Source organism: Phalacrocorax carbo, chromosome 10 (genome assembly GCF_963921805.1).
Source record: "Phalacrocorax carbo chromosome 10, bPhaCar2.1, whole genome shotgun sequence".
Classification (NCBI taxonomy): domain Eukaryota; kingdom Metazoa; phylum Chordata; class Aves; order Suliformes; family Phalacrocoracidae; genus Phalacrocorax; species Phalacrocorax carbo.
In genome coordinates this window covers 6,809,816-6,833,829 of record NC_087522.1, presented here as the reverse complement: position 1 = coordinate 6,833,829, position 24,014 = coordinate 6,809,816, and the positions used below count along the sequence as shown (strand labels likewise).

The 24,014-nt window shown below is 42.1% G+C and overlaps 2 protein-coding genes across 6 annotated transcripts in view; both read right to left on the bottom strand.

Annotated features, from left to right (window-relative positions):
• Window positions 1-13,454, bottom strand: part of C10H7orf50 (chromosome 10 C7orf50 homolog) — a 133,828-nt gene extending 120,374 nt beyond the window's left edge. The window contains exons 1-2 of one of the 2 annotated variants that reach the window (XM_064461651.1): window positions 13,436-13,454; window positions 12,136-12,281 (exon numbers count right to left, since the gene is read on the bottom strand). In XM_064461651.1, the coding sequence (XP_064317721.1) occupies window positions 12,136-12,264 (129 nt within the window). In that variant the 5' untranslated portion in view covers window positions 12,265-12,281; window positions 13,436-13,454. Of the gene's footprint in view, window positions 1-12,135; window positions 12,282-13,107; window positions 13,383-13,435 lie in introns of those variants that run through there. The other variant, XM_064461650.1, reaches the window with a different exon arrangement.
• Window positions 13,455-16,697: 3,243 nt separating this feature from the next.
• ZFAND2A (zinc finger AN1-type containing 2A) lies at window positions 16,698-19,945 on the bottom strand. Of its 4 annotated transcripts, none has more exons than XM_064461622.1 (6): window positions 19,768-19,945; window positions 19,038-19,132; window positions 18,256-18,387; window positions 17,899-18,050; window positions 17,280-17,366; window positions 16,698-16,869 (listed from the first exon to the last, which is right to left on the bottom strand). In XM_064461622.1, exons 1-6 carry the CDS (start codon window positions 19,820-19,822, stop codon window positions 16,800-16,802), a joined length of 591 nt encoding a protein of 196 aa, XP_064317692.1. In that variant the 5' UTR covers window positions 19,823-19,945; the 3' UTR covers window positions 16,698-16,799. The 4 variants fall into 4 exon arrangements, with proteins under 4 accessions (XP_064317692.1, XP_064317693.1, XP_064317695.1 ...); XM_064461623.1 differs by having other exon boundaries at window positions 16,698-16,849; window positions 19,768-19,942; XM_064461625.1 differs by lacking the exon at window positions 19,768-19,945 and adding an exon at window positions 19,356-19,696.
• Window positions 19,946-24,014: the final 4,069 nt, after the last annotated feature.

Sequence of the window (24,014 nt, the reverse complement as noted above, 5' to 3'; positions counted from 1 at the left end):
TAAGACACACCTGAGCTTAGAGGTATATTAGGCTTGTGTCATCTTGACACTTGCCATGAATAAATAACTTATTTGGGATTACAGGAATGCACTTTGCCAACTGTAGTTGTTGCTCATTTTGTTTTCATTGGAGTAAACTCCTTTCTCCTTGTCCTCCCTCCCAATATAGGAATCTGTTTTTTGATCACAGCTATGCTAGAAGCCCTTTCATCACCACTGCAGATAACAAATCAAGAGTCTTTGTTCAGCAGCTTATAATAATAAACAGACAGTAATAGCAAATGCCTGCTCATACATACTATGAAATAGTTTGTTTCCACATGATCGTATTCAGTAATGTCCTGATATCACACTGAAATCTAGGAAAGATCAGATTACTATAGCATAAAGAAAACAATATTTACTCAACCTGAAACAACTTACTGCACATTAAAATCCAAATTACAAGCCTAAACTACCCGATGAGGTTCCTACTGTTGATATTTCAGTACAGACTTAGGAACTGTGCCTGAAATGACTAAATTTAAATGTACTACTTACTATAAATAAAGTCCTCTCCCAGGTGAAAAAATGGCACACTTCTTCCCAAAACTTTTTTAGCAGCAACTATGTACAAAGTAATATTTACAGAAATGCCATAGAACTTTCATATATTTAAAACATGCTTTCTGCAGCCCATCATCTTGCAATAACTCATTACCATGGCTTATCCACAAACCAAAAGACCTGTGCTCTATATAGTTTTCTTTAAAATTAAAGAGCATGATCATGAGTAAACAAAACCTTTTCTGGAGTGTAGGGGAAAGGGGAACGGAGAGTAAGGATTTTGATATAACTACTTCATTTAACTTTTCTCCCTGGTCTCTCACAAACTGTTTAATTTAAGGAAAGGATTCCATATGCCTTTCTAAATGCTGGACTGATGACAACTATGAGATTTAAAAACCTGCTTATCACAGATGCTTACAATCTTAGCTACAATATTCTATATCAAGTTTCCAGACAAAAGTCTAGTGTTAGGACAAGCACACAGAAGAAAGAAAAAGAAATCAAAGAATCCCTGAAACAGTTAACTGCTCTTGAAAATAATCCCTTAACACAAAAATGTCTTGAATGCACAGAGTATTATTGAATATCTAGGAACAAACTAAATCCAAACACCACAAACTAGCACCAGGCTGAACCTGATGTGACTGAAAGCAACAGTCTTCCCTCAGCCGCGTAGAAAGACAGGAGAGAAATAGTTACCTCCGACCATTTTAACATGTTAAAGAGCTGCTGTAACCTTGCACCCTTTTAACAGTTTCAGAAGATACACTAAATACTGACTGTGCAGGCACAACACATCTACATCTAGAAAAAGCAAAGTCAGTCAGTTTAAAGATGAAGCTTGACTGATTTATGAAAAGCATTACATGACATGAGGGCACCTGACAGGGAATTTGAATCAGTGAGTCGGGAGATCCCAGATTCTACACAGTACTTTGACATAATATGGGCAAGAGACAAGAAAAGTCACCCTTTCCTTCCCCTTTCTGGTCCACAGAAACTCAGAAGACTAGCATTCAGAACAGTCAATCTACCAATTCCAAAAGACAACATACAGTATAGGATAAATATTTTTTAAAAAAGCAAAAATCAGAATTCTTAAAACATGGTTTTCTTCAATACTGTTTCTATCAAATGTAGGAGATACAGGTTCATCTTGTATTCCACCAATCTGATGTTTATATTATTAATTGAATATGGCTTATCCGGCATATGAAATCCATTCTGCTAAACTTGCAAATACACAAGCTTTAAAAAAAAAATGAACACAAAGTTTTAACATGGAAATGCTTTTAGAATGTCAGACTAAGTATCTGTGTTTTAAACAAAATTCAGTGGCTGTACAGTGCAGGCTCCAATCTTTTAGAAGCTAACTGAATTTTTTCCTGTGTAAGGATTTTGCTGTATTCTCTCAGCTGTTTTTTAAGATTGCAGAAGTGAAAAAGTTGTCTGGAGAATTTTGAATGGTTAGGACTGTCGCACAGGAAATGTGTTAAAAAGTGGTTTCCCGTAAGGATTGTCAAGTTCAACCCTGATTATCATTTAATTCCATTTGAACTTGTTTCTGCCTAAGTAGGAAGAACAAGTGAGTATATTAAGAAGTCATCTTTGAATTTCAATAGCTATTTATGAAGGTGAACCAATGAATTAATTTGATTTTCATTGAAAATAACAAATAGCTTCATTTTAAGAGGCAGTGTCCTCTCCTTCCACTCCAAAAGTCTCACCTTACCCATTCAGACCATCAGCCAAATATTTTAAATTTTTGTCATAGAAGAGGATAGGGCCAAATTCACTGTTTAATTCAATTGATTAAATTATTTCTTTAATCGAAGTTTACGCTTCCATTACCAATTACATCTAGAGCAGCCTATCAGTACACAGTTAGACCTAGCTGTTCCTCATTCAAAGATTGTTTACATTATGAAATTATTATTATTTTTTGCCTTCTGTTTAATAAATATGTCACCAATAAACCATTTCCACCTTGGAATTGCACTTTATCTTTTTTATGTTAAATCTGCAACATCAGATGATAGGGAGCAAGTAATTTTTAAGACGTGCAAGCAGACCATCTTTTCTGTATATTCTTAGGCTCTGCTGCCAGGGAGGTATTTTGTGGTACATGCCCTGTGCTATGTTTTAAAGAGGGGAATGCTGGATTTGAAAATCCGAACACCCTCCATTCATATTTTTAATGTAGGTCCTTTCTTCAACACTGTTGTCCAAACTATTTATTCCACACTGACATATGATACACCAAACTTTTAGCCCTTGGCTTTTGGCTTCCTTTTAGACTGCCATTCCATCATATGGCAGCATGACACAGCCAGGAGCTAAAGAATAAACAGTTACATACTGAGCCAACCACCCAAGATGACAACAAAAAAGCAATGCCTTCTCAGGACGTCAGACAGTGCAGGATCAGCTCATTACTTTCAACTCAGTCTCTTACATGCTACTTCAGTTATTTTACTTATGTCCAGTGAATTCCACTACAAAATTTAAACATGATTCTCCAAGTCTGACAAAGTAACCTGTGTGTTTAGAGCGGCTTTTGAAGTTGTTCAACCCAGGTCATAAAACAATGTTCAGGTTTCCAACCTATTTTCTCTAATTGTTCAAACAGTCTGCTACAGGTATATATATACACACACACAGAAGTTTTGAAGTCCTAAATTAACAAACTACTGAACCGTTCATTACCAAAAAGTAAGCCCTAACTTTTTTAATATACCTACTCTAAATAAATATTTAATACAGCAGGGTAAGCCTTTCCAAAGCAGCAACTTTGCTTACAAGTCCCAGATCACTTGACCTGCAAGCAAAATCACTGAAAAGGCCTAAAACCCTTTCAAATTACATGGATTGTGTTTTCTGGAAGGACTTCAGAAAAACTGTGGAAAAAAGAGATACTAGAGAAACAGGAAAATTACTGGGATATTGTTAAATTATCCTTAGAAATTGGAGTTACGGTATTTTTACAAAGAGAACTCAGTGGTAGAATTGCCTAACAGTGGTAGAGATAGATTTGTTCTCTGTCTCAGCAGCAGAAGCATTTCCTTTCCTGAGCGTTCTCTCAATAGAAACAGTAATATAATGGCAAATAAGATTTTCTTGCTTTCATTCTCTCTCCATTCAGAACTACAAAAGAGAAACAGCCCTCACCTGACTATACAAGCCCTTTTAACGCTTGTGTTCCAATACTTCGCTATGAGTGAACTGCACACAGCAAACTGAGTGAAAAACCAAGTAAAAAGCTCACTTAAACAGTGTGAAGATATTCCAAACATCCACCCAATGACTGAGTAGCAAGACAGGAAGATACAGATAGACAGTGACGTATGTGGAAACTTAATTTGTAAACTTGCTTGGCTTTAAAATACATAAAGTCAGAAAAATTCTGATATTAAGAGCTTCATATTCTTCGAACAGTGAGAAAACATGACATGTTATTTTCTTATTCTAATGTAAAGATGGCTGATGAGGCATGACACTGTTGAAGTGTCATGCAGTCAGAAGCGCAAACTTGCTGGCCAAGATGCTGCTAAAGTTGGCATCACATCACACAGGACCCAACTGCACACGCAGCCTGTAACAGGTGGTCCAGAAAGATCCATGGAAAACTGTCCTTGTCTCCTGCTACATTTGTGCTCTTCTCAACTCTCACTGATTTTGAGGTGTTTTGGTTCTTGGCCAGGAGACTTTATTTCAAGGCATATAGGATCAAGACAGTCAGCCACTCCTATTCTAAGCCCAAACTAGACCATGACTTAATCTAGACAAATCTTTCTAAAGAAAAGACCATGTTTTAAATGAAGCATGATAAACTTTTACTGTGAAAACAAACAAAACCCACACATTTATTAAAAATGCCTTTAGAAAATCATGGAGCTACAGACTTGGACGTAAGAATAGCCATGAAAGATGGGACACTCATACTAATATAGGAAAAACTCGTCTATTCCAAATGTAACTGGAACAGAACCAGCTAATGAGTTACACGAAGGTTCCAAAGTCTACTCTGAGTCCACAAAAAGGCCATGCCCGATTTCAGTGAGCTTCGTCTTACAGTTCAGTATAACAGTTCTGTAACCACCTAGTTATTTTACAAGTGGGTAAATATGAATAATTTCTATTTATGATTCAGTACCTGATGTAAAGGTAGGATAGAAGGACAGTTATTAAAAGCATGTATTTTCCCCACATACTTAAAATTTTATATTCTCTTTTATATAACCACTCTGCTGCTTTTTAAGCGATGCACCTCTAAGTCTTTGGTACATTCTCTGAATAGTTTTGACATGTTTCAAACTCTAAGATGGTAGGAGCAGAGCTTTGTCTTCCCTTCTGTGTATGTGCTGTCTGCAAAAGCCTGGTTTACAGATGCAAAGTATTAAGGTAATGCTGAGAAATTTAATAAACTGTTGGTTGATGATCTTCTGTTTGATATCCTACAGAACTCTTGTGAGATTCAATTAGAAACGGGCAAATGCATTCAAAGACGGAGTCTGGTTCTTTAAGCAAGAGGTTTCCCTGTTGACTACATCCATGTTTGTATCCTTGGTATTTCAGGCAGCTTCTAAAAGTCAAAAGATTAGTTTTCTGTTCTAATTACCTGTTAGATGTAACAGACAAGCACTTCCCAAGTATTTATTAATCTGTGTGGCTTTGATCTAATACCCAAGAGCCATTTTATCTACGCTGTAATTTATTAATAAACATACATAAATATACACTCATATTTCACGTGGTTCACAGTTTTGCATCTAAACCCAAAAGGTATTTTGGAGGAGGAAGATTCTGGTGAAGCAATTCTAGTTTCTCATTCATACTGTGGAAGCAACTATCATTCCCCTTTTATCTACTCCAAAATGTTTTGTTTTGGGTGTTTTTAAATGATTTTTAAATATATTCCATCAATACAGAATAATTTGTATTCTATAAAAATCCTTATACCAGACTCTTATGTTGTTTAAAAAAGCAGCAGCATTCTGTCAAGGACAGGGAAAATTGCTGCTTTTTAGAATAAACATATTTTAAATACCGCAGTCCATGCCATTTTAGGGTTTTTTTGAGCAAATTAACGTTAACAAAATAGTACCAAGAGCAATAAAAAGGAACTAACAAATCCACAAGAATCAGGCTTGCATTAATTTTTTATACTGTCCACATTTCCAAGTTCGAAGCCCTGTCAATTACAATCGCCTTTGAATGCCCATTTCTCTGTTCTTTATCCTGTATCAGAATGTAGCAAACATTTATCCTTTCAAGCTTACAACTTAGTTTCTTGCCAAGTGGAATGCGTTTTATGAATTCAAACATGTAATGGGACTTTTTTTTTTAACTGAAGTTATACGTATTTGGAGGTTTTGTGCCAAATTTTCTATATTCAGCAATTTGGGCCTTTTCCAGCAATTTTAATTTATGATGCCTCTCTCTATTATGAGTTAGAAGTCATTAACATAGAACCAGAAGAAATCATAATTGACAAAGGACAAAAAAAGTGTTCTCACTGGACTAGAGCTGGGTGTCACGCAGTCAAGCAGACTTAGCCTCTGCTCCTTACTTCAACAACTACTCAAAGACCGTTACTCAACAAATTCAGCCCACAAGTGGGAATCCTGTACTGAATTTCAATTTTGTGAATATATTTGCAGCTAAGTCATGAAAGCAAGGATTTATACTGGAAACCTAACAAAAACCATCAAGGAAGGTCTCACCACTAAGTAAAGAATGGGAGCCGAGAGGAAACGTCAAGTATGCGCTCCAAGAGAAGGATGAATTTCCCCTCATAACAGCAAAGGAGGGACCGCTGTGTTTCACCACCAAACTCCCCATCACTTTAATACCCTGGCTATATTAATAACAGTAAGGAATTAACTTTGAATGCATACAGATTAAGGCAAATACCCGGAATTAGCATGAAGCTCTTGCTGGTTAATATGTAATGAAGAATGCACAATTCCTTTAAACAAAAGTAAGAAATACACCACATATTGTTTATACCAAACACAGTTGGGGACGTGAGCCTTTCGCTTGGGAAAACCATCTTCAAAGTAGCAACTGTTTTCCCAGCTGTGAATACTCTTTCCTGGGAAATCTATTCCTACCATTACAAAAATAATTTTCAAAGGCATGTAAAATTATTCAGCCTAATCTATGCATATCCGTATTTCAGACACAATTTTGTACCTTCTTAGACATGTCTGTTTACAAAAGGCCTACTATTCTCTATAAACACTATATGGTGTCACAATCAAATTTACCTCTTTTAAAAAATAAATAAATAAATGTATGGTTAATTTAATAAAATAATTTAAAGCAACTCTGTCAATACTCTGATGAAAACATGTTAGCAGGAAACAAAAGTTTCAGTCCCATAAGCAGCTGCCTTCAAAGTTTGGGGGTTTTTTATTTCCTTTTTCCTAATTTGAGAAATATTGCACAGATGTTAAGAAAGCAGACAAACCAAGTAAGATGTCACACTGCCATAAATGCCAAATGGGTTTAGAGCATCATAATTTTTTTCAACTATCAGAAGGCCATCGTGCAGCGAAAGAATCAGAAGCCAGTGGGCCAGCACATGTCTCTCTGTACAAGTAAGAAAAAATACAAATAGAACAAGAATAAACATTCAACTGAAAGGTTGATCAAGGAAAAGAGAAATAGGTCCAACATTTCAATTACAGGCTGACCAAAACAAGCAAACTAACAAGAGCGCACTAATATCCATACTGACATTTAACTTTGCCATTTTGAGAAATAGCTATCACCCCCTTTTTACACCAGAAAACTGCTAACTGCTGATGTATCCTTACATCAAGGCATGGGGGGAGATGGAGGGATGGGGGGGGAAGATGAAAGATTGTGTCATCTTCTCTTCATAACCTGGACAAAACTCTATTTGTATGTTGGAGATATTGTAATAATTGTCAAAAAACCCAGTACAAGACAAGATTCTCATTTTAGGAGGTTATGCTAAATAAAATGAACTTTTTGGAAATTTTTTTTTCAGCATTTAAGATTGGTTTTCTACATATGTATTAAAATTTCATAAACATGGATAACACTAATGCATACAACAGAGGATTAAGCTAGTAAAGCAAAACTAAACAAAGGCAGGAAGAGTTGATAGCAGAATTGCAATGCAAGCAGTTTCCAAAATATATTTTTAATGTATATAAAATACAGCTAATATCGGTAGCCTGGTGATCAGAAGAAAATCTGTCAACACCACACTAAGTTGTACCTTCGTGGCATTTTTGAGGATGTGAAGACACAAAACAAGTTCTTTTGATGGTTACAAGATAAGCGTCCCATTATTTAAAAAAAATAAATTAATAGAAAAATAGAGGATAACAGAGTTTGTCTGCCAATCATCTACAACTCGTTATTTCAACAACTGGCTCTGGTATGAATTAGTGAGTTGTCAAATAAATAAGCACACTTTCCTATGATAGCTTTACAGTATCTGCTTGATAGGTTTTGTAGCACGAATATCTGGTTTGTATTCATTAATCATTCAAATTACTAACCTAGTTACCTGATTACAAGCAGCATTACAGATAGTATCCAAGTAGCATTCCTAGCTATTCCACCAAGCTCATGCCAAAATGCTTATCTCCACAGCTTACACATAAGTTTATGGGGTTTTCCACCACTACAAGCAAACAATGATTTTAAAGAATATTTTTTTGTGGTTTGCTTTGTGTAGTACTAGCTTAATAACTCCTTATTGGCCTTTACGATAACCTCCAAAAAGCTGAACAGAAAAACCCTTTCCCTACTAATTTTGCCATTTTCCATTTAGTAAACAGATCTTACTGTTTGGGCACCTGCACACTAGCCTAAAGAAACACCATGAGCTACTTGTTTATTTGCCATTGTTTGTACTATCTGTATGGAATCTCAAAAATTAAATTCCTTTCCCACTGATTTTGCCTTTATCTGGGGAAAATGTTGATTCTTCCTCCTCCAGCCATTTGCAATGCTGAAGATAACAAGGAACATACAAGGAAACACCCACTGAGTGCACGAGCATTACCTAAAGTACCCTTCAACCATGAACAGCATGAACAACGGGATTTGATTTATAAAGATTGATTGCCTCTTAGTCATTGTAATTTTCCTTAAAGTTACAATGTTTGCTAGACTAAATTGGGAACAAACAGGAAATTAATTTTGTTTTCTATGGATCATGAACTTTAAGTCTTGCCTAATAGATGTTCAACTCTGGATGAATCCCTTCCTGTTCTATAGAAAGCCTGCAGCTCTGAAAACAGTACTGGAGAAACAAGATCTACCCTTAAATTACAAGGTTAAAAGATCCTTTGATACAGTAAGGTCATTCTTGGTAGAACTCAAATATGCTTCATAAACGAACCAACCACAACATGTTTTTCCCTACCTACAGTGTTGTAAGTGTCAGTACTGCTGTTTCGATAAGCTTCATGGCACTAAAGCAGCTGAAATTTTGAAGAGTGACAAAATCCATAAACAGAAGCAAGACACAGATGATTGCAAACCAGCACTTCTAATGTTTCTGTTATTTCAAGATGACACATTAATAACATTGTAAATATTTTTTTCAGAGAACTGAAACAAAATTAATTTGTCTCAGACAAGGTCCATCAGGAATTTTTTATGCAAGAAGCCAGTAGTTAACTTCAAACCACCAGTCTAGATAGAACATTTAAAATATCTTTACTTTATACCTATGTTATGTGACAATTCAAAAGAATAATCACCAACTATATGAAGGTTTAACATACAAGTATGTTAGTAAAGTACAAAATCATTAAAAACCAAGTAAAACTCATACCCAGGCATCTAAAAAAAAAATCAATGTTTAAAATGTGGGGTTTATTGCCAAGTAGCTAAATAAAATAGTACCATTATGAAAATGTCAGAAAAAAACACAAGGCTGAATTAAGTTTAAAAACTTGCACTGCTCAGCTCCACTAGAAATGTGTCATTTAGAGCAGTGTGTTTCTAAGATCATTCATGAAAACATTTATATCGGTCTTGAATTGCTCATTGCTATTTAATGTAAACAGAAGAAATTGAGTAGACAAAAATCAATAAAACATCAAGATTACTCTGAAAGGTCAAGTTGTTCCAAGGAAAAATGCTTTAGTCTTTGGCTGATAAGACTTTTTGAAACAAATTTCATGAAGGAATGATCAATGCACACTAAATCCCATCACTGCAGACACATTTCAGCTTGCCTGCCTGCAGCTCTATAACAAAATCAATTAGAGATTTACATTCTCCACTTTGGAGACTAAAATTGCTGTACCAGAATAGGAAAAAGTAAATAATGGGAAAGTAAAGCAACTTAATGAACCAGTGAAACCTCTCTCCCACCAAGAGCAATGTATATTATATGTATATAGCTATTATATAGCTATCTTTTGAGTTCTTTCCATCACATATGAGAATCCGTAGGAGAAACTGGAGTCTACTCATTCTTACTTTAAGAACGCCAAAAAAAGTTTTCTCTAATTTAGTTACTGCATTAAAAGTCAATCAAAGCTCATCACAATTCAGCCATCATGCTTCAGGAATTTCTGTAGATCTACCAAGGTTCCAGCTTATTTTAAAGTAACAGAAATAAAATCAAGGTCAGTAAGGCTGCAGAATAAACACTCTCAGCAGTTGCCTTAATTTTTGTTCCAAATTTCTTCTTTGGAACCATCCAGACTAACTGAGCACACCACTGCAGCCTCAGAGCTCCTCCTGATCTTCCTATACACACAGAGCAATATTACTTCAGTTTTTTTACTATATTTTGCATGCTGACAAGGTTTGATGACCAAAAGCATTTTAAAGCATAACTGCCATTGTGGCTTAACTGAGTATTTCGCACACAGCTGGGAGCACACATGCTAAGTGACAATCGTAAACTGGTTAACAGCTAACTTTCATTAACCATTTCTGAAGTAAAATTGTTTAAGATCTGACTAACATTTTTCATTCTCAACAGCCATTTCAAACAAAACAATGCGGTCTACTAACTTATACTTTTGTACTATCAACAGCTACAGTTTATAAAGCTGATGCTAAAAATGGCTTGTCATAGACCTTATATAGTATTCCCTAAAGCTAACACTATATACACGTTTAAGCCACCCACTGACTCCAACTTTTGTAATTTTTAGAACTGTTGTGCCTACTGGTGTCTCCTAATAGTATTAAGGATTCTTTTCCATTTAATATTTGCTCTTTCTTTCACAGTCCTGCAGTCTGCATGGCCAACAAAAATTTGGGGGTTCTAAGAACTTATCACTTCACATTGGATGGTCCAAAAAGGCCCCACTTGCTAGGGGTTTGAAGCCCACTTGGGATTTTTTTTTCCCTTTCACATGAAATGATACAGATTGTCATAGGCAATAAAATTTTAATGTTGACGTTTCAATTTCACACTGTTTTATCCTGGAAAATTATTTTCACTCAAATTAAGTTGTAGTACTGTGAATCTAAAGTCTGTAATACACACCCCACAAATGAAAGGAGAAACATTCCCTCTTATTAAGCTATAAATACCAGATTTTCTATTTTTGCTTTGATATAGACAAAGATGCAATCTTTCCCTAGTTTAGTTAGGAACATTTCTGCTGAGTTCAAAACTGCAAGAATTTATGGACCTCTGAATAGCTACTATCAATAGGTTGGCTTTTCATATATTACGCTTCACAAAGTCTAAACGTTACAGCTAGAGACACGTGTGCAAAAGCTCTCAAAAATATTCTTGCCAATGAGCTTAAATAACAAAACAAGAAGTACTGCTTTTTAGTTATATGACCTCCATTGAGCTAAACATCTCGTAATAAATGAGGTAACAAGCAGCTTTCACGTTTATTTTATGTTAGGCCAGGATACGAGAGTTTAAGACCATGGCTTAACATCACCTTGATAATTCCTGAAGAAAAAAACCTTTCTTTTCCTTCTCCACTTCTCAACCATATCAAACTGCTTCATATTTCTTTGATCCACGTTCTACAGTAACCACTCAGAACAACTGAATCACCCTGTTTATTTATCATTTCAATCACAAAAAACTTACAGCTTTAAATTTCCACCTAAATGACATCTCAATATTGATAATTTCATTCTCATAAAATTAATTCATAAAATGTTCAGTAATACAAAGAGACTGCTGACACCTTCTGGCCACTTGACATTCTGTCCAAAAATCAAGAGGATTTCCAAGAAAGCATCTTTCATGTTTTTCCAACCCCTCAGGATCACATGAATACTTAAGCTACGCCTATATTGCCATATGACAGTTGCTTAAAGCCATTTGGTTCGCCTTTCACACACATTCTCTCACCCACCCTCTGCCTTTCACAGAAGCATCCAAAACAAACAGAGGTCACGTACTCTGACTGCTACAATCATATCCAGGTTTGGCTTAATTTATCTTCTTCTAACTTTCACTCTAGGTATATCACATCCAATGAATCAATGCAACTGAAGCAAATAGTACATTCAGATTCAGTACTGAATCTCTAAACCCATCACATCACAGGTAACAATATATCCACATTTTATTGAATTAAAGTCAAAACTGGGAGAACCTACCTGCAGCTTTTGTTTCTTTTTCTTTGGTTCAGTTTCTGATTCCAGCTCTCCCTTTTGGGCTATGTGTTGCTTTAGCTTTTTTCTTTTTTCTGCCTTCTTTTCTTTTTTTTCCACCTTCATTTTTGGCATTCTAAAATAGAGCTATTCTGTAATAGAAACCACAAAACTGCAATTAGAATCTTTTTTTATATTGTCAGTGTTGCATACAGACAGAGTTATACTGTAATTGCACTGGCATGGGAATTATTTGTGACTACTTAACTATGAAATGTACATCTGCACTGAATTTTGATCCATTTTGGAGAATTTTCATCATGTTTGCCTTAGGAATATATTATAGCTAAGCTACTGTAAAACTAGAATGTCATCCTCCTGTAGAAAACTCAACGCCTATTGTCCTCACAGATGCCGTTGTGGAAAATGCTTCGCTGACCCTCCTGGTAGCAATCCCCCATAACTGCTTTCTGCACATTGTAACGTGCCATATTGAACTGTTTCATCAACTGTCTACCTCAGACAACACCGATCAGACCTCCCTCTTCTCAAAACACATTAATGGGACTGTTAGCCATCTCATTAACATACCTATGTGTGCATACACACATACCCACAAGCAAAAAAGTAAGCCTACTTTACTACTAGACAGTTTTAAACTACCGGTTCTGTTTATACTGAAATTTTTTCTGTTTTTATACAGAACGTGGAAGGACTATGCTTAAAGAATTACGAGCTTTATCTTTCATTTTACACTGACATAAGGGCACAGGCAAACAGGAGTTACTGAAAACCTGGCTCAGAAACCAGCTCTAGCCCTAATTGCATATTATTTCTCTGAGAGAAAACCGATTTAAGTGGTTTTCAACAGCTGCTCCAGAAGAATCACTCTCTCAGCCACAGCACAAATACAATAGTTGACTCAGCCACAAATACTTAACTCAAGGCACACTCTGAAAGACAGAACAACCCACAAACCCACTTTGGTAGGCACCGATACAGCTGAACTCGCGGAACTGACGGGTGGGACCCTCCCCACAGCGCACAGGGACCCAAGCCCTTGACACCTCCGCCACAGCAGCGCCTCAGTTAGCGACACGCCTGCTAGGCCAGGCCTAGACCCGGATCCGGACAGGAACGTACGGCCTCAGCTGGTGGGGAGCCCTTGGGAGGCACCGAGCCACTGGCTTTCTAACACCAGACCCCTGGGGTCGCTTTTCCTTTTATTGAGGAGTGAGTGAAGACTTCGTGACTAGGAATTTTTTTAATTCGAGTGGTATGTTCTCAAAAGCAGCCACCAGACCACCTTTCACGGGAAAAGCAGCGTTACTATCCTGCCTCCAGCACCACCCACCAGCTCCTCGCAGCAGCGCACAGCCGGCACCGAGCGACCCTCCCTGAGGGGCCGGGGGGACGCGAGAAGGCAGCTGCACAGGAGGCGGCGGGAGCAGCGACCTCCCGGCCACCGCCGCGCCTGTGGCGGAGCCCCCCCAACCCTCTCACAGTCCCCAGCCAGGCCCGACGAGGCACAGAGACCCCAGGACTCCTGCCGCCATCGGACGCCTAATGGCGGGGCTGCAAGCGCAGAGCACGTGCCCTCCCCGCACCCCCGCCCTGCACCCACCTCTCTGGCCCGCCTCCTCTGTACATTTAACTGAGCCCCACGCTTGGCGCCGCAGCCCGCCCCCTCCCTCTCACTGGCTACAAGGAGAGAAGGGAGGCGTCTGGTTGGTCCTAGCCATGCCAATCTCCTGAGTGGCCAATAGGAAGCCACGTTCAGTCTTACAGCGCCTACCTGGAGGCGCCGGCTTTTGGAGGCGCGCTTGACGTCACCTTTCTGCGCCGAGATCCGCCACGGCCGATGTCCCCGCCTCCCGTGGAAGGGTGGGGCAAGGCCCCACCCCTCGCTGCGTGCGTGGTCAGCGCCAGGCTGGACTGCGGCCGCGGACCGGGCCGGGCTCCTCCCGCCGCCTGACACGGATCCCCTCCGGGCCCGACAGGGATCCACCGTTGCCCTGAGAGAGACCCCTTCAGGGCCTGACAGTGATACACACACACACACACACACCCTGACACAGACCCCACCCGGGGCCTGACTGGGGTCCCCTCCGGACCTGGCAGCACCCCCTGCACTGTCCCTGAGGGACACCCGGGGGTAGGCCGGCCCCAGTGCTCCCCACAGAAGCCAGGGGCTGCAGCAGGCCTGCGCATGGCCGCGCAGGTGCCATGCTGGCTGCTAACACAGTGAGGTGCAGCCCTCTGGAGAATGGTGGCGGTTCCTTTTAGGCAGCAGATCCTGGAGGCTTTGTGTCAGAAACAGCGTTATCTGCTGTTCTGACCAGGTCTGAGGGAATGCGCTGGGAAGAGGCAAACGCTGCAGTTTGAGGGGATGAGAAAACATCTCCGAGGACAAGGTTTCCAGGGAACAAATTGGTTTCCATGTTTTCATTTTCTATAAATACCATGTGCACAAACATTTCCATTTCCCCTTGGTAACTTAAAGGCAAAAATATTTACCAAAACCAGACATGTAGGTGGAGTGTTTTTTTCATGACAACCTGAAACAGGGTTTTTGTTTCCATTTGCTTTGCTCCCTGTCAGAGCTGGGACGCTGGTTGTAACAGCTCTCTGTGCCATTATATGCACTGACAGGAAGAGGTAAACCTTACACCTCTGCTTCCTCCTCCCCACACCACAGGGTGCCAGTCCTGTTCCCCACCCATTGCTGCTGGGCCAGGCAGAGCCTCTCAGTCCGGGTCCATGTCCTCGCGCCAGGGCCAGCACCTGCTCTCCATCCACTGGGAACCCCTTCCCATACCACCAGTGGGTCACACAGCACTGTTTGGGAACCTGTGGCCTGGTACATATTACAAAGATGACAATAAAAGTCCTAGTACAGTAGCAATGCGCTAGGGCTGAGTTACAGTGTTGGAACACACAGGATAATCAGTAGGTAGCGGTATCTAAAATAAGTTGTAATTTAAGCTTTTGTTCTAATGTGAATAGGGGAAACGTATTTTCTATGTTTAGACTTCCTAGAATGATTGTTTTATCATGCATCCTATTGTGACATCCTGTGGTTAAAGACAGTATTACAGATACTGTCAAGTCACAATTTTGACTACAATTACATAAAATGAGACTGTATGGAACTAGCAGTAGTAACTCATACCTACATTATATATTCAGTTTGGCTGACAAAAACCTTCCAAATGGCTTTGATCATCTCCAAAAACAACTCCTGGATGAGAAGTCACATTGAGCCAAACACAAATATGAGACAGCACAGATATTTTGTTCTGTGTTGGCCAGGAATTACATCATCTCTGCACTTTCTGATGAAAGGCCCACAACTCAGCATGTTGGTTGTTCACATGCTATCTCTGTGAAGGACCATAAATCCACATTTCCACTTTAAGCAGCATTTGTACTCTTCAAAGAGAAACAAGGCACACAGTCTTTGCGCAACTGCAGCACACCTCATGGCTGTACAAAGCACATGCGTTAACTGCACTTATGCTCACATCTCTCACAGTGTTACCAAGGATGATTTTTGCCAGGACAAGGAACACAGCATTCTCTGCTATGCAAACTGCTCATCCTCCCACCTCAGCAGAACCACACTGGGCTCTCACAGCTGCAGGTGATTCAAGACACTGCAATTACCCTTCAGGCAGTCCTATACCAACACACCAGCCCACCATCCCCAGTGTGCAGAGGAATGGCTCCAATGACACATGAAATTGAGGTCTTGACCCCCTGACATCATCAGTAGGCCTTGGCATTTTTCTCACAATTAGCTGGATGAGAGGTCTACTTAGATCCCAGCTGGGGAATTAACATTGTTCATTAACAGCACATTTCCATTTCATCAACCTACAATATTTCAGGCCTCAAGCTAAGCAGCTGGATATTCATGCAGTTTTAAAGAGCCAAGACTGCCGATCAAGATAATAGATGGAGCAGATCTGTTATGTCTTCACTTGTTTAAGCTTTTCAGGAAGACAGCAAGAGGAGCCTCCCTAGATTATGCCAGTTTTTTGCCTCATTCTCATTACATGGGACACAAACAGTTAACACTACTTCCTCTGGCTTCCTTTTACCCCAACTGCAAGGAATACCCATGCAAATCTAGGTTTCTATCTAAGGGGCAATAAATTATTAAGAAGTATGCTATGCATGCCTCTATGAGCACTAGCCTTCAGTGAATTGCTTAGGGAAGGCTTAGAAAAATGAGGTATGACTTTGTAAATCAAGTACTTCCAATGACATTCAGAAACCAAGAGGCAGCTTACATAAAACTGGCTTCATGTTGATGTATGCTGTTTGTCAAGCAGAATGCTGCATTGTGTGCCAGTTCATTTCCAAAAGGATTGAGATATATGACAGTGGCTTGTATTTCAGACTTTCATCTTAGATCATGTAAGCCTGAACTAGGAGTTTCCTACACAAAGCTGGCTGTGTTTCATACTAATTTAAGTCTCCTTCCTACCACCACTCCCCCAGTTTCCTCCACCAAGGATTTCATAGTATTACAGTTCTTATTCCAAATATAGGAACAAATAAAGTTGGCTTGAAAAGGGTGACAGTTTATTGAATGCATAAAACTGTATGATACAAAAATAAGTTAATGCATAGAAAATTTTAAAGACCTATATACAAGATTAACTTTAAATTAGACAGAGGTTTGATCCAGATGAAGAGCCTCTACTATCTGCATCTGAAAGACATAAGAACACACTGTAAGAGTTTCACAATGAAAACTTTCAGTCACAAGGATACACCATGGCAGGGAAGGGCTTGAGCCATTCATATTAATTCAGATGCTTGCTGTACTTCCTCAGCATTGAGGATATACCATTTTTCCAGAAGTTAACCGATCATCACACAGATCAGGTTGGAGACCAGCCTGCTGTTACAACCACTTGATGTCCTAATACTTATGTCTACATAGCTGTTTTAATCACTACAGTACAGAGAAGTAAAGATTCACTTCTGCTGTCAGAACCCCTCTACCACATTCCTAACACCAACTAAAGGTCAGCTACCAGCTCTAGAGCAGTTAGTGGTATGACAGTGGCACTCCTACTCCATGTTGACACAAGACTATTTTTAAACCACCTTGTTTTTTCTCATTCTACAGCTTATACCTGTTGTGCTGAAGACTCCCATTAGATGGCACTCCAATTGCTCCCGTTGACTTGAAGGCAGTTTGAGAGGCTCTCAGAGCAGCGTATCTACAAAGATATATAACCAGGCTCAGCACCTCTTACACACACTGCCAGTAGTTTCACTCTTCCATCCAGTTTAATTATCTGCACCTGTCACACAAGTCTTACAGTCCTATTGCACAGAACAAGGAAGGTACATCTGCCTGCAAGAGACAGATTTTTATTAAAACTAAGTTTAAATTTTGCTAAGCAAGGTATTTTGTTCTTTGTTACTTCAGGGTGCTGGGAAAGCTTTAGGATTCTAGTATTTAGATCCAGATCCCAAAGGGTACTTGGGATGGCAGTATCTAATTGCAGTTAGGAGACACTGAGTCACACTATCAAGATAGGTAAGCTTGGAAGAATTTTATGAAGGCATTTCACAAGAAGCTTTTATCTTGGCGCTCAGACTGTCAGAAGTTAGGCCCAAAAGAGAAAATAGTAGCTATTTTATTGAATTGACCAGTAGTTTACAGAATTCCCTATTTGCCTGAGCTCCCCTCCAACCTGATACTCTGAAATTTCAGCCTGAGCTCAAAGTATCAGAACTGCAGCTTACCCTGCCTTGGAGGTGGGATGGCTGCTCCCTTTACAGTCATGATCCAGAGGATGCCGATGTTTTATGCAGAAGTTGCCACCACACTGTTCACAAAGTACCTCCATCATCTCTTTCCTTTTGCAGCCTGGCTTTAAGCACTTGTTTGTGAATATCTAAATAACAGAGGACACAAAGTTGGCAATGCTCACTTGCTTTCCGTGACCAGCTTCTCAAGTAGTAACCAAGCTGAAGCATGAATGCTCAAGCACCCATAGAATTAAGACGAAACAGAACAAGCTTCTACACATTTTGCTGTCAGAAAACCCAACTTAACAAGCATTAGGCAGACAGTTTGGACTTCAACAGCAGTTTCCTTACCCTCTGCTTTTGCTGTGCTGGATTGTATTTGCAGTCCTTGTCCATGTGGGCTCCAACCACAATATCTGGTATTTCCCCTCTCTGAACCGGGATAGGCATGTTACAGAGCGGACACACCGGAACCTGCACATTCTAAGAACACACAACACAGATCAGAAGTCCCACCCAATTTTTTTCTGTCCTTCCCCCTTCTCTTAGCCATGGGTGATAGAAGCATATTCAAAACTGATTTATGTTCTACTCATTTACTAATGCTCTTAAAGGTATACTTCACATGGGTAAAAGCAAATCGTTATCCAAAAAATTAGTTAGGCATGCTTTGTCAAATCAATTTGTAGCAATGTATTTGGTAGGTTGACTTTAAATATGCTCCTAGGCTTTCTAGAATTACAGCCTTTGAAGACTTCAAAGCCCAAGTATGGGCCAGAGATCAAGGTCTGGCTCCACTTATTCTATTTATCCCTTCTGTAGTTTCATATTTGCTGTCCTTCAACTTAAAGGACAGGGGCTGCAGAAAGTTTTAGGCCACAAAACAGGACTTAAAATATAAGGCAGTCCTCTCTGGGAAGATGCAGCGTAAGTGAAAGAAACTAGAATCTAGTGGTACTGACATCCACAGTGTTATGTTTCTATATATTTGAAATTCAGCTCTATCATTAACTTACATCTTATGGTTCGCCCATCCACTTTTATTGAAACCATAAGTCAAGTTTCAGAGCAGCCCTTATACATGACTTACCATTTCTGCAGCATGAATTACTGCCTCTTGCACAGGAACTTACCTTCTTGTAGGCAGAGCTACACTTGTGATCATCATAGCGGATGTGATCTTTACAGAAGACTTCCCCACATGCATCACATCTCAGAGGAAGGAAGTCTGGGAGAAGAATAAAAGAAAAACAGATGTTAATAGAGCAGAGCTAAAAGCTGTAGTACTTGCAGAAGACTACAAATTAGTTATAGAGCAAGTCTTTGCCTAGTGACAATTGAATTATCTCTAGAAAAAGCATATCATTCTTCATTAATGTTAAAACTAAAGAACTAAGAGTTATACATTTTACCTCTTTATCCAGCATTAGACTAACACAAGCTATAAATACCTCAAGAGCTCCTTCAGCACAGAAACTTTTAGCGAGGCAGTAGGCAAGAGCTGAAGCACAAACCCGAAGCCCAGACTCCAGAGTCTTTTTATTCTTTAGGAAAAGAACACCCCTGAACAGTTTAACCACACAGGAGAACAAGACGCCCTGGCCCAACTGCTGGACCTATCTAAGCGGGGTTGCAGAAGCAGCACCGGTACCCGTCACCAACCGGAGCGCCCCGGTGCCGCCCGGGGGCACAGGGCTCGGGCCTCCCCAGGACACCGGCTGCCCGTCCCGTACGAGCGCAACCCAACCGGGCGCCGCTCGGGGGCAGAGAGCCCGCCTCCCCCCAACCCCCGGGGCAGCCCCCCGAAGCCCGGCTGCCCGCGGCCAGCGCGGCAGCCCCCAGCCGCGCCCCGCCGCCCCTTACCCAGCTGCCGACAGGCGCGCTCCGAGCAGTGCTCGCCCAGCCCCGGGAGCTCCATCCGGGCGGCGCGGCGGGACGCTCGCCCCGGGGGCACCGCAATGGACACGCCGCCGCCGCCGCCGCCGCCGCCGCCTTTATGCGCCGGCCCCGGCCCGCGCCCACGTGCTGAGTCACGCTCCCGCCCGCCCCGGCCGCCGCGGATGACGTCACGGCGCGCCGAGCCAATGGCGCCCCCGCCCTCCGTCGCCGTCCAGTACGCGTTCTAGGCAGGCGGCCAATCGGCGGCCGGGGGCTGTGCTGAGTCATGCGCTGGGGGCCGTGACGGCGCAGATCTGGGGTGGGCGTGGAAGCGGCGCGGAATGGGCGTGGGCGTGGGCGTGGGCGTGGGCGTGGGCGTGGGCGTGGGCGTGGGCGTGGGCTGGGGAAGGGGAAAGGGACGGAGATGGAGATGAGAGATAGGAATAGGGGAGCAGGAAGGGAAGGCAACAGGGCACGGGGAAGGGCATGGAGATAAGTTCAGGGTGGGGATGAAAGAGGTGGCGGTGACGACGATGCTGCTGATGAAGATGAAGACGAGGGCCTTGCCAGCATCCCCAGAGGATCACGTCCACCTGACACTCCACCTGACACAAGCAGTCCTGCTGCTGTGAACACCCTGTGGAACAGGCGCTTAAAGGAATGGGGGGGGGGGGGGGTGTCCTGGCTGTGGGACACGTGTCCCAAATAAGCATGTGTGGGAGAGTGTCCCGTAAAAGCCCATGTTGGGCTGGTTTGCTCCAGAGGACACTGGAGTGTCCCAGCCCTTTACCTCATCCGTTTTCACTTCATTTTTCCATCAGGGCTTAGGCTGCTGCACCATCCCTCTGGATTGCAATGCTTAACTCATGTTACTTCCAAACTTAAAAATAAATCCAGAGGGTGCAGTGCGAAGGGGTGTTTTCATCGCAGCAGGCTGATGCTCAAGGCCCCGCTGCAGGACTTAAGCATGTGCTAACTGGTTTGGGTGGACAAGCCTCAGCTATAGCTGTGGGTTTGTACAAGTCAGCTGGATAAAAACTTTCCCAGTTGGTCTCTGTTTTTAAATAGTTATCTCACTGTAATGAGGCCAGTCAGGATCGAAGTGTAGTTTAGAAACATTGATCTTTGAATGTGTGTAACAACACTGGCTTCGCATGGAGGAGGTGAGAGCTATTCATTTAATGACATTTGTTACAAGATTGAGAAATAACAAAATATTGTTCTACCCCTGTTCTCCCCAGAAAACACCTGACTTTCTCCTGTGGTACGTGACTCAGATGCAGGGTGGAGTTATGGGATCAAAGAGGAGCTTTAGGAAGGCACGTGGTGACTGACTGCAAAGGTCAATTTATGCTGTCAAAGTCTGGAAATGGCATGTGCCAGTCATCTATCTTCCACATCACCCTGCCACGCGGCATTCACATGACTCCCATGGTGTGTGCCAGCTTACAGCCGGCCATGCCAGCACTAAGGTCTTCCCAACAGCACAGTCCTGCTGGATTAAATGGTACTGCATCATCAGCCAAACACTCTTCCCAGGCCTTCCTGCACATATTAATTTTCCCACCTGGACCCGTAAAATTACCAAAGATCCTCATTTAAAGCCTTTCCTCCAAAGAACAACTGTGATGACAGAGTATTGCAGTCTGCTGCAGGTCCTTGGTTTGCAAAGGGCAAACTGACTGCATCTTCGCTGTGGTGCTTACTGCATGGGGTCTTCCCAGACAGCCACGCCTTGTCCATGCTGGGAGCACCTACAGCCCGCCCTGGGGACACCTGGGGGTGCGATGTAGCCCCACAGGGAGATACCAGCTCAAGTCTGGGAGCAGCATGGAAGGCAGTGCTGTGCCGAGCAGACTGAGCCCTGCCCCTCTGCCCAGCACGGCTATAGGCAGGTAGACTTCGGAGACTGATGTTAGAAGAGATCTTCTGGGTCATTCAATTCAAGCTTCTATTAGACATATAACTTCATCTAATTCGCTTCATAAACAAACCAAACCCAATGTTAACAACAGTTCGTTCCCATCAGAAGGCTGTCCCACAGCCTCACTGCTCTCATGATGGAAAGAAGCTTCCAGTCCCTAGTGTAAATGTTTCCCTGGCCACCTGCCTTCAAAGCAGTGTTGTCCTTTGATTTACATGGTTTCTCCTCGCCCTGTCTGTTTAACCAGCAGCTGAAGGAACCAGGCTGACACTGCTTTGACTGTGTAAGTTAGAGCCATTGTTGCCCAGCTGTGTCCTAGAAGAGCGTTGTGCAGCGGTGGTAGATGTTTCCATCAGACATTGCACTGTTGATATGTTGATGGTCCCATCTGTGGGCTGAGGGTGCCCTTCTCCCTGCTGGCAGAACCTGCCTCTCAAGTTACGTTCAGTGCAAACCCTGGTGGTTTCAAGCCCAGGGAGAGCATTAGCAGTCAGTGCTCCTTCCAGCACACAGATGTGCCTGGTTCTTGACAATACAGTCATGCAGCATCTTCCACCGGATTCCTTTGGCCAACAGCATGTGATTAAAAGGATTTCACTTGACTGAGCTGAGCCAGCTACCTAGTGTATACAGGGGCAGTGGGGAGCAGCCAGAGCATGGCACTGTCCCCAGCTTTGTTCTTCTGACCTCGTTGGTTTTGAGAACTGGCGGCTAGGGAGTGTTAAAAAGAAAGAGGAAACAGCAAAAAATATCCAAATAAAAACAGTAATTGAAAGTCCAGTTGTATGAGGTACTTCAAGAACTTCCCTCCATTATGCACCCATACATCAGCTCCGTTATACTATTTACATAACACTTGAGAACTTGGGAAGTGCAAAGAAAATCACTTGCCCCGCTGAGCTCACAAGCTGATTTTTCTCATATAAAGCACCTACCCAGCACCCAAGAGGAGCAGGACCCCAGTGACCTCCCCCAAGAAGGCCTGCCAAAAAGCAGCGGGGTGAGCTAGGTGGAGAGGAAGAGGCTGGTGTCTTCGCTGGCTGGCTGATGCTGCCCTGCAAATTGGAGAGCCGCTGCCAAAGGGATCATGTTTTATGGTGGGGAAGGGAGGAGTTTCTGTATGGATAACAACAGAAATGGCTCTGTGCAGATTAGATGCTCTTAAGGAAGACTGTAAATCCCAAGTCTAGAAACCCACACAGTACAGGCAGCCATCTTAATAGAAACGAGGATTAGAAATTAGCCGAGGTCTTTAGTGATATTTTTAGAAGGTTGCTCCTGACAGGTTAGGCTGCTGAGAACCGGAGGAAAGTGCCAAACCCCGTATTACTCAGGAAAGGATCACACAGTGCAGCATGTGATTAGAGGCTGGCTAGCTTAGCAACAAGGGGGATAGGTGGGTTAAAACTGATTCGGGAGGAATTAGCAAGGGAAATTGCTTGAGAAGCAGAATTTGATTAGGGGCAGCCAACATGGATTTATGAAAGGAAAGCTACGTGTAACTAACTTGCTGGAGTCTGGGGGAGGTATCCTTCCCCAGCAGCCCACGGCATGTGGCCTTTATATAACCTGATCTGCAAAGGGAAGGCCTGGCCTTTGCCACCAGAGTGGTGATGCTGGGTGGGATGGATGGGGAATCACCTCCCTCCCTTGTCTCTGCACGGTCTCTCTGCTGTCTCTTCTTCCCCTCTGTCTGTTTTACTCCTTTTCTAGTTTTTTTCAGGAAGAAGGGCTATTGCTTTTTCCCTTGTCCTGTGGTTCTGCTTTTTGTCCCTCCTTTCCTCTCCCGTGGGACCTGGGATTGCCTCTTGGTGGCTCTGCAGGGAGTTAAATGCCACCATCTCCCCACCTTGCCAGCATGGTCTGCCTTAGGACCCACACTGCGTCCTAAAGAGGGAGTAAAACATCTCTGAGGAATATCACAGCCTTCCTCAGCTTCACGGATGTTTGCTCCTTCAAACAAGGCCCCAAAGAGTCGTTATTTTGGAGAAGGCTAGAATTGCTCTGCAGAAAACACAAAATCCTCTGACAGCCTCAGACCTACACACCACTGTACTCCAGTATGGCCAGTCCAGCCTGGTGGAGGCCAAGCACAGAGGAGCAATGGCTGAGGGAGACTTGACCTGGCTGAAGGGACTGTCACACTGCCCAGGAGAGAGAGCAGGTCTAATTGCATGGCTGAAGAAAGTCTTTGCTGCTCTTGAATGCCACGGCAGACATGATGATTTACCCAAATGGGACAGCCCAAGGGTGGCATCGTTTTCTCTTGTGCTGCCAGCCTGTGAGGGCAGGGGGACATTTGTGGGAT

What these genes read in the sequence shown, in the direction of transcription:
- ZFAND2A (XM_064461622.1), bottom strand. Translation starts at nt 19,822, where the DNA reads ATGGAGCTCCCGGGGCTGGGCGAGCACTGCTCGGAGCGCGCCTGTCGG. An exon ending in GCGCGCCTGTCGGCAGCTGG is followed by an intron (nt 19,133 to 19,767) that starts GTAAGGGGCGGC and finishes TTCTTCTCCCAG; the next exon opens with ACTTCCTTCCTCTGAGATGT. An exon ending in CATCCCACCTCCAAGGCAGG is followed by an intron (nt 17,367 to 17,898) that starts GTAAGCTGCAGT and finishes ATATCTTTGTAG; the next exon opens with ATACGCTGCTCTGAGAGCCT.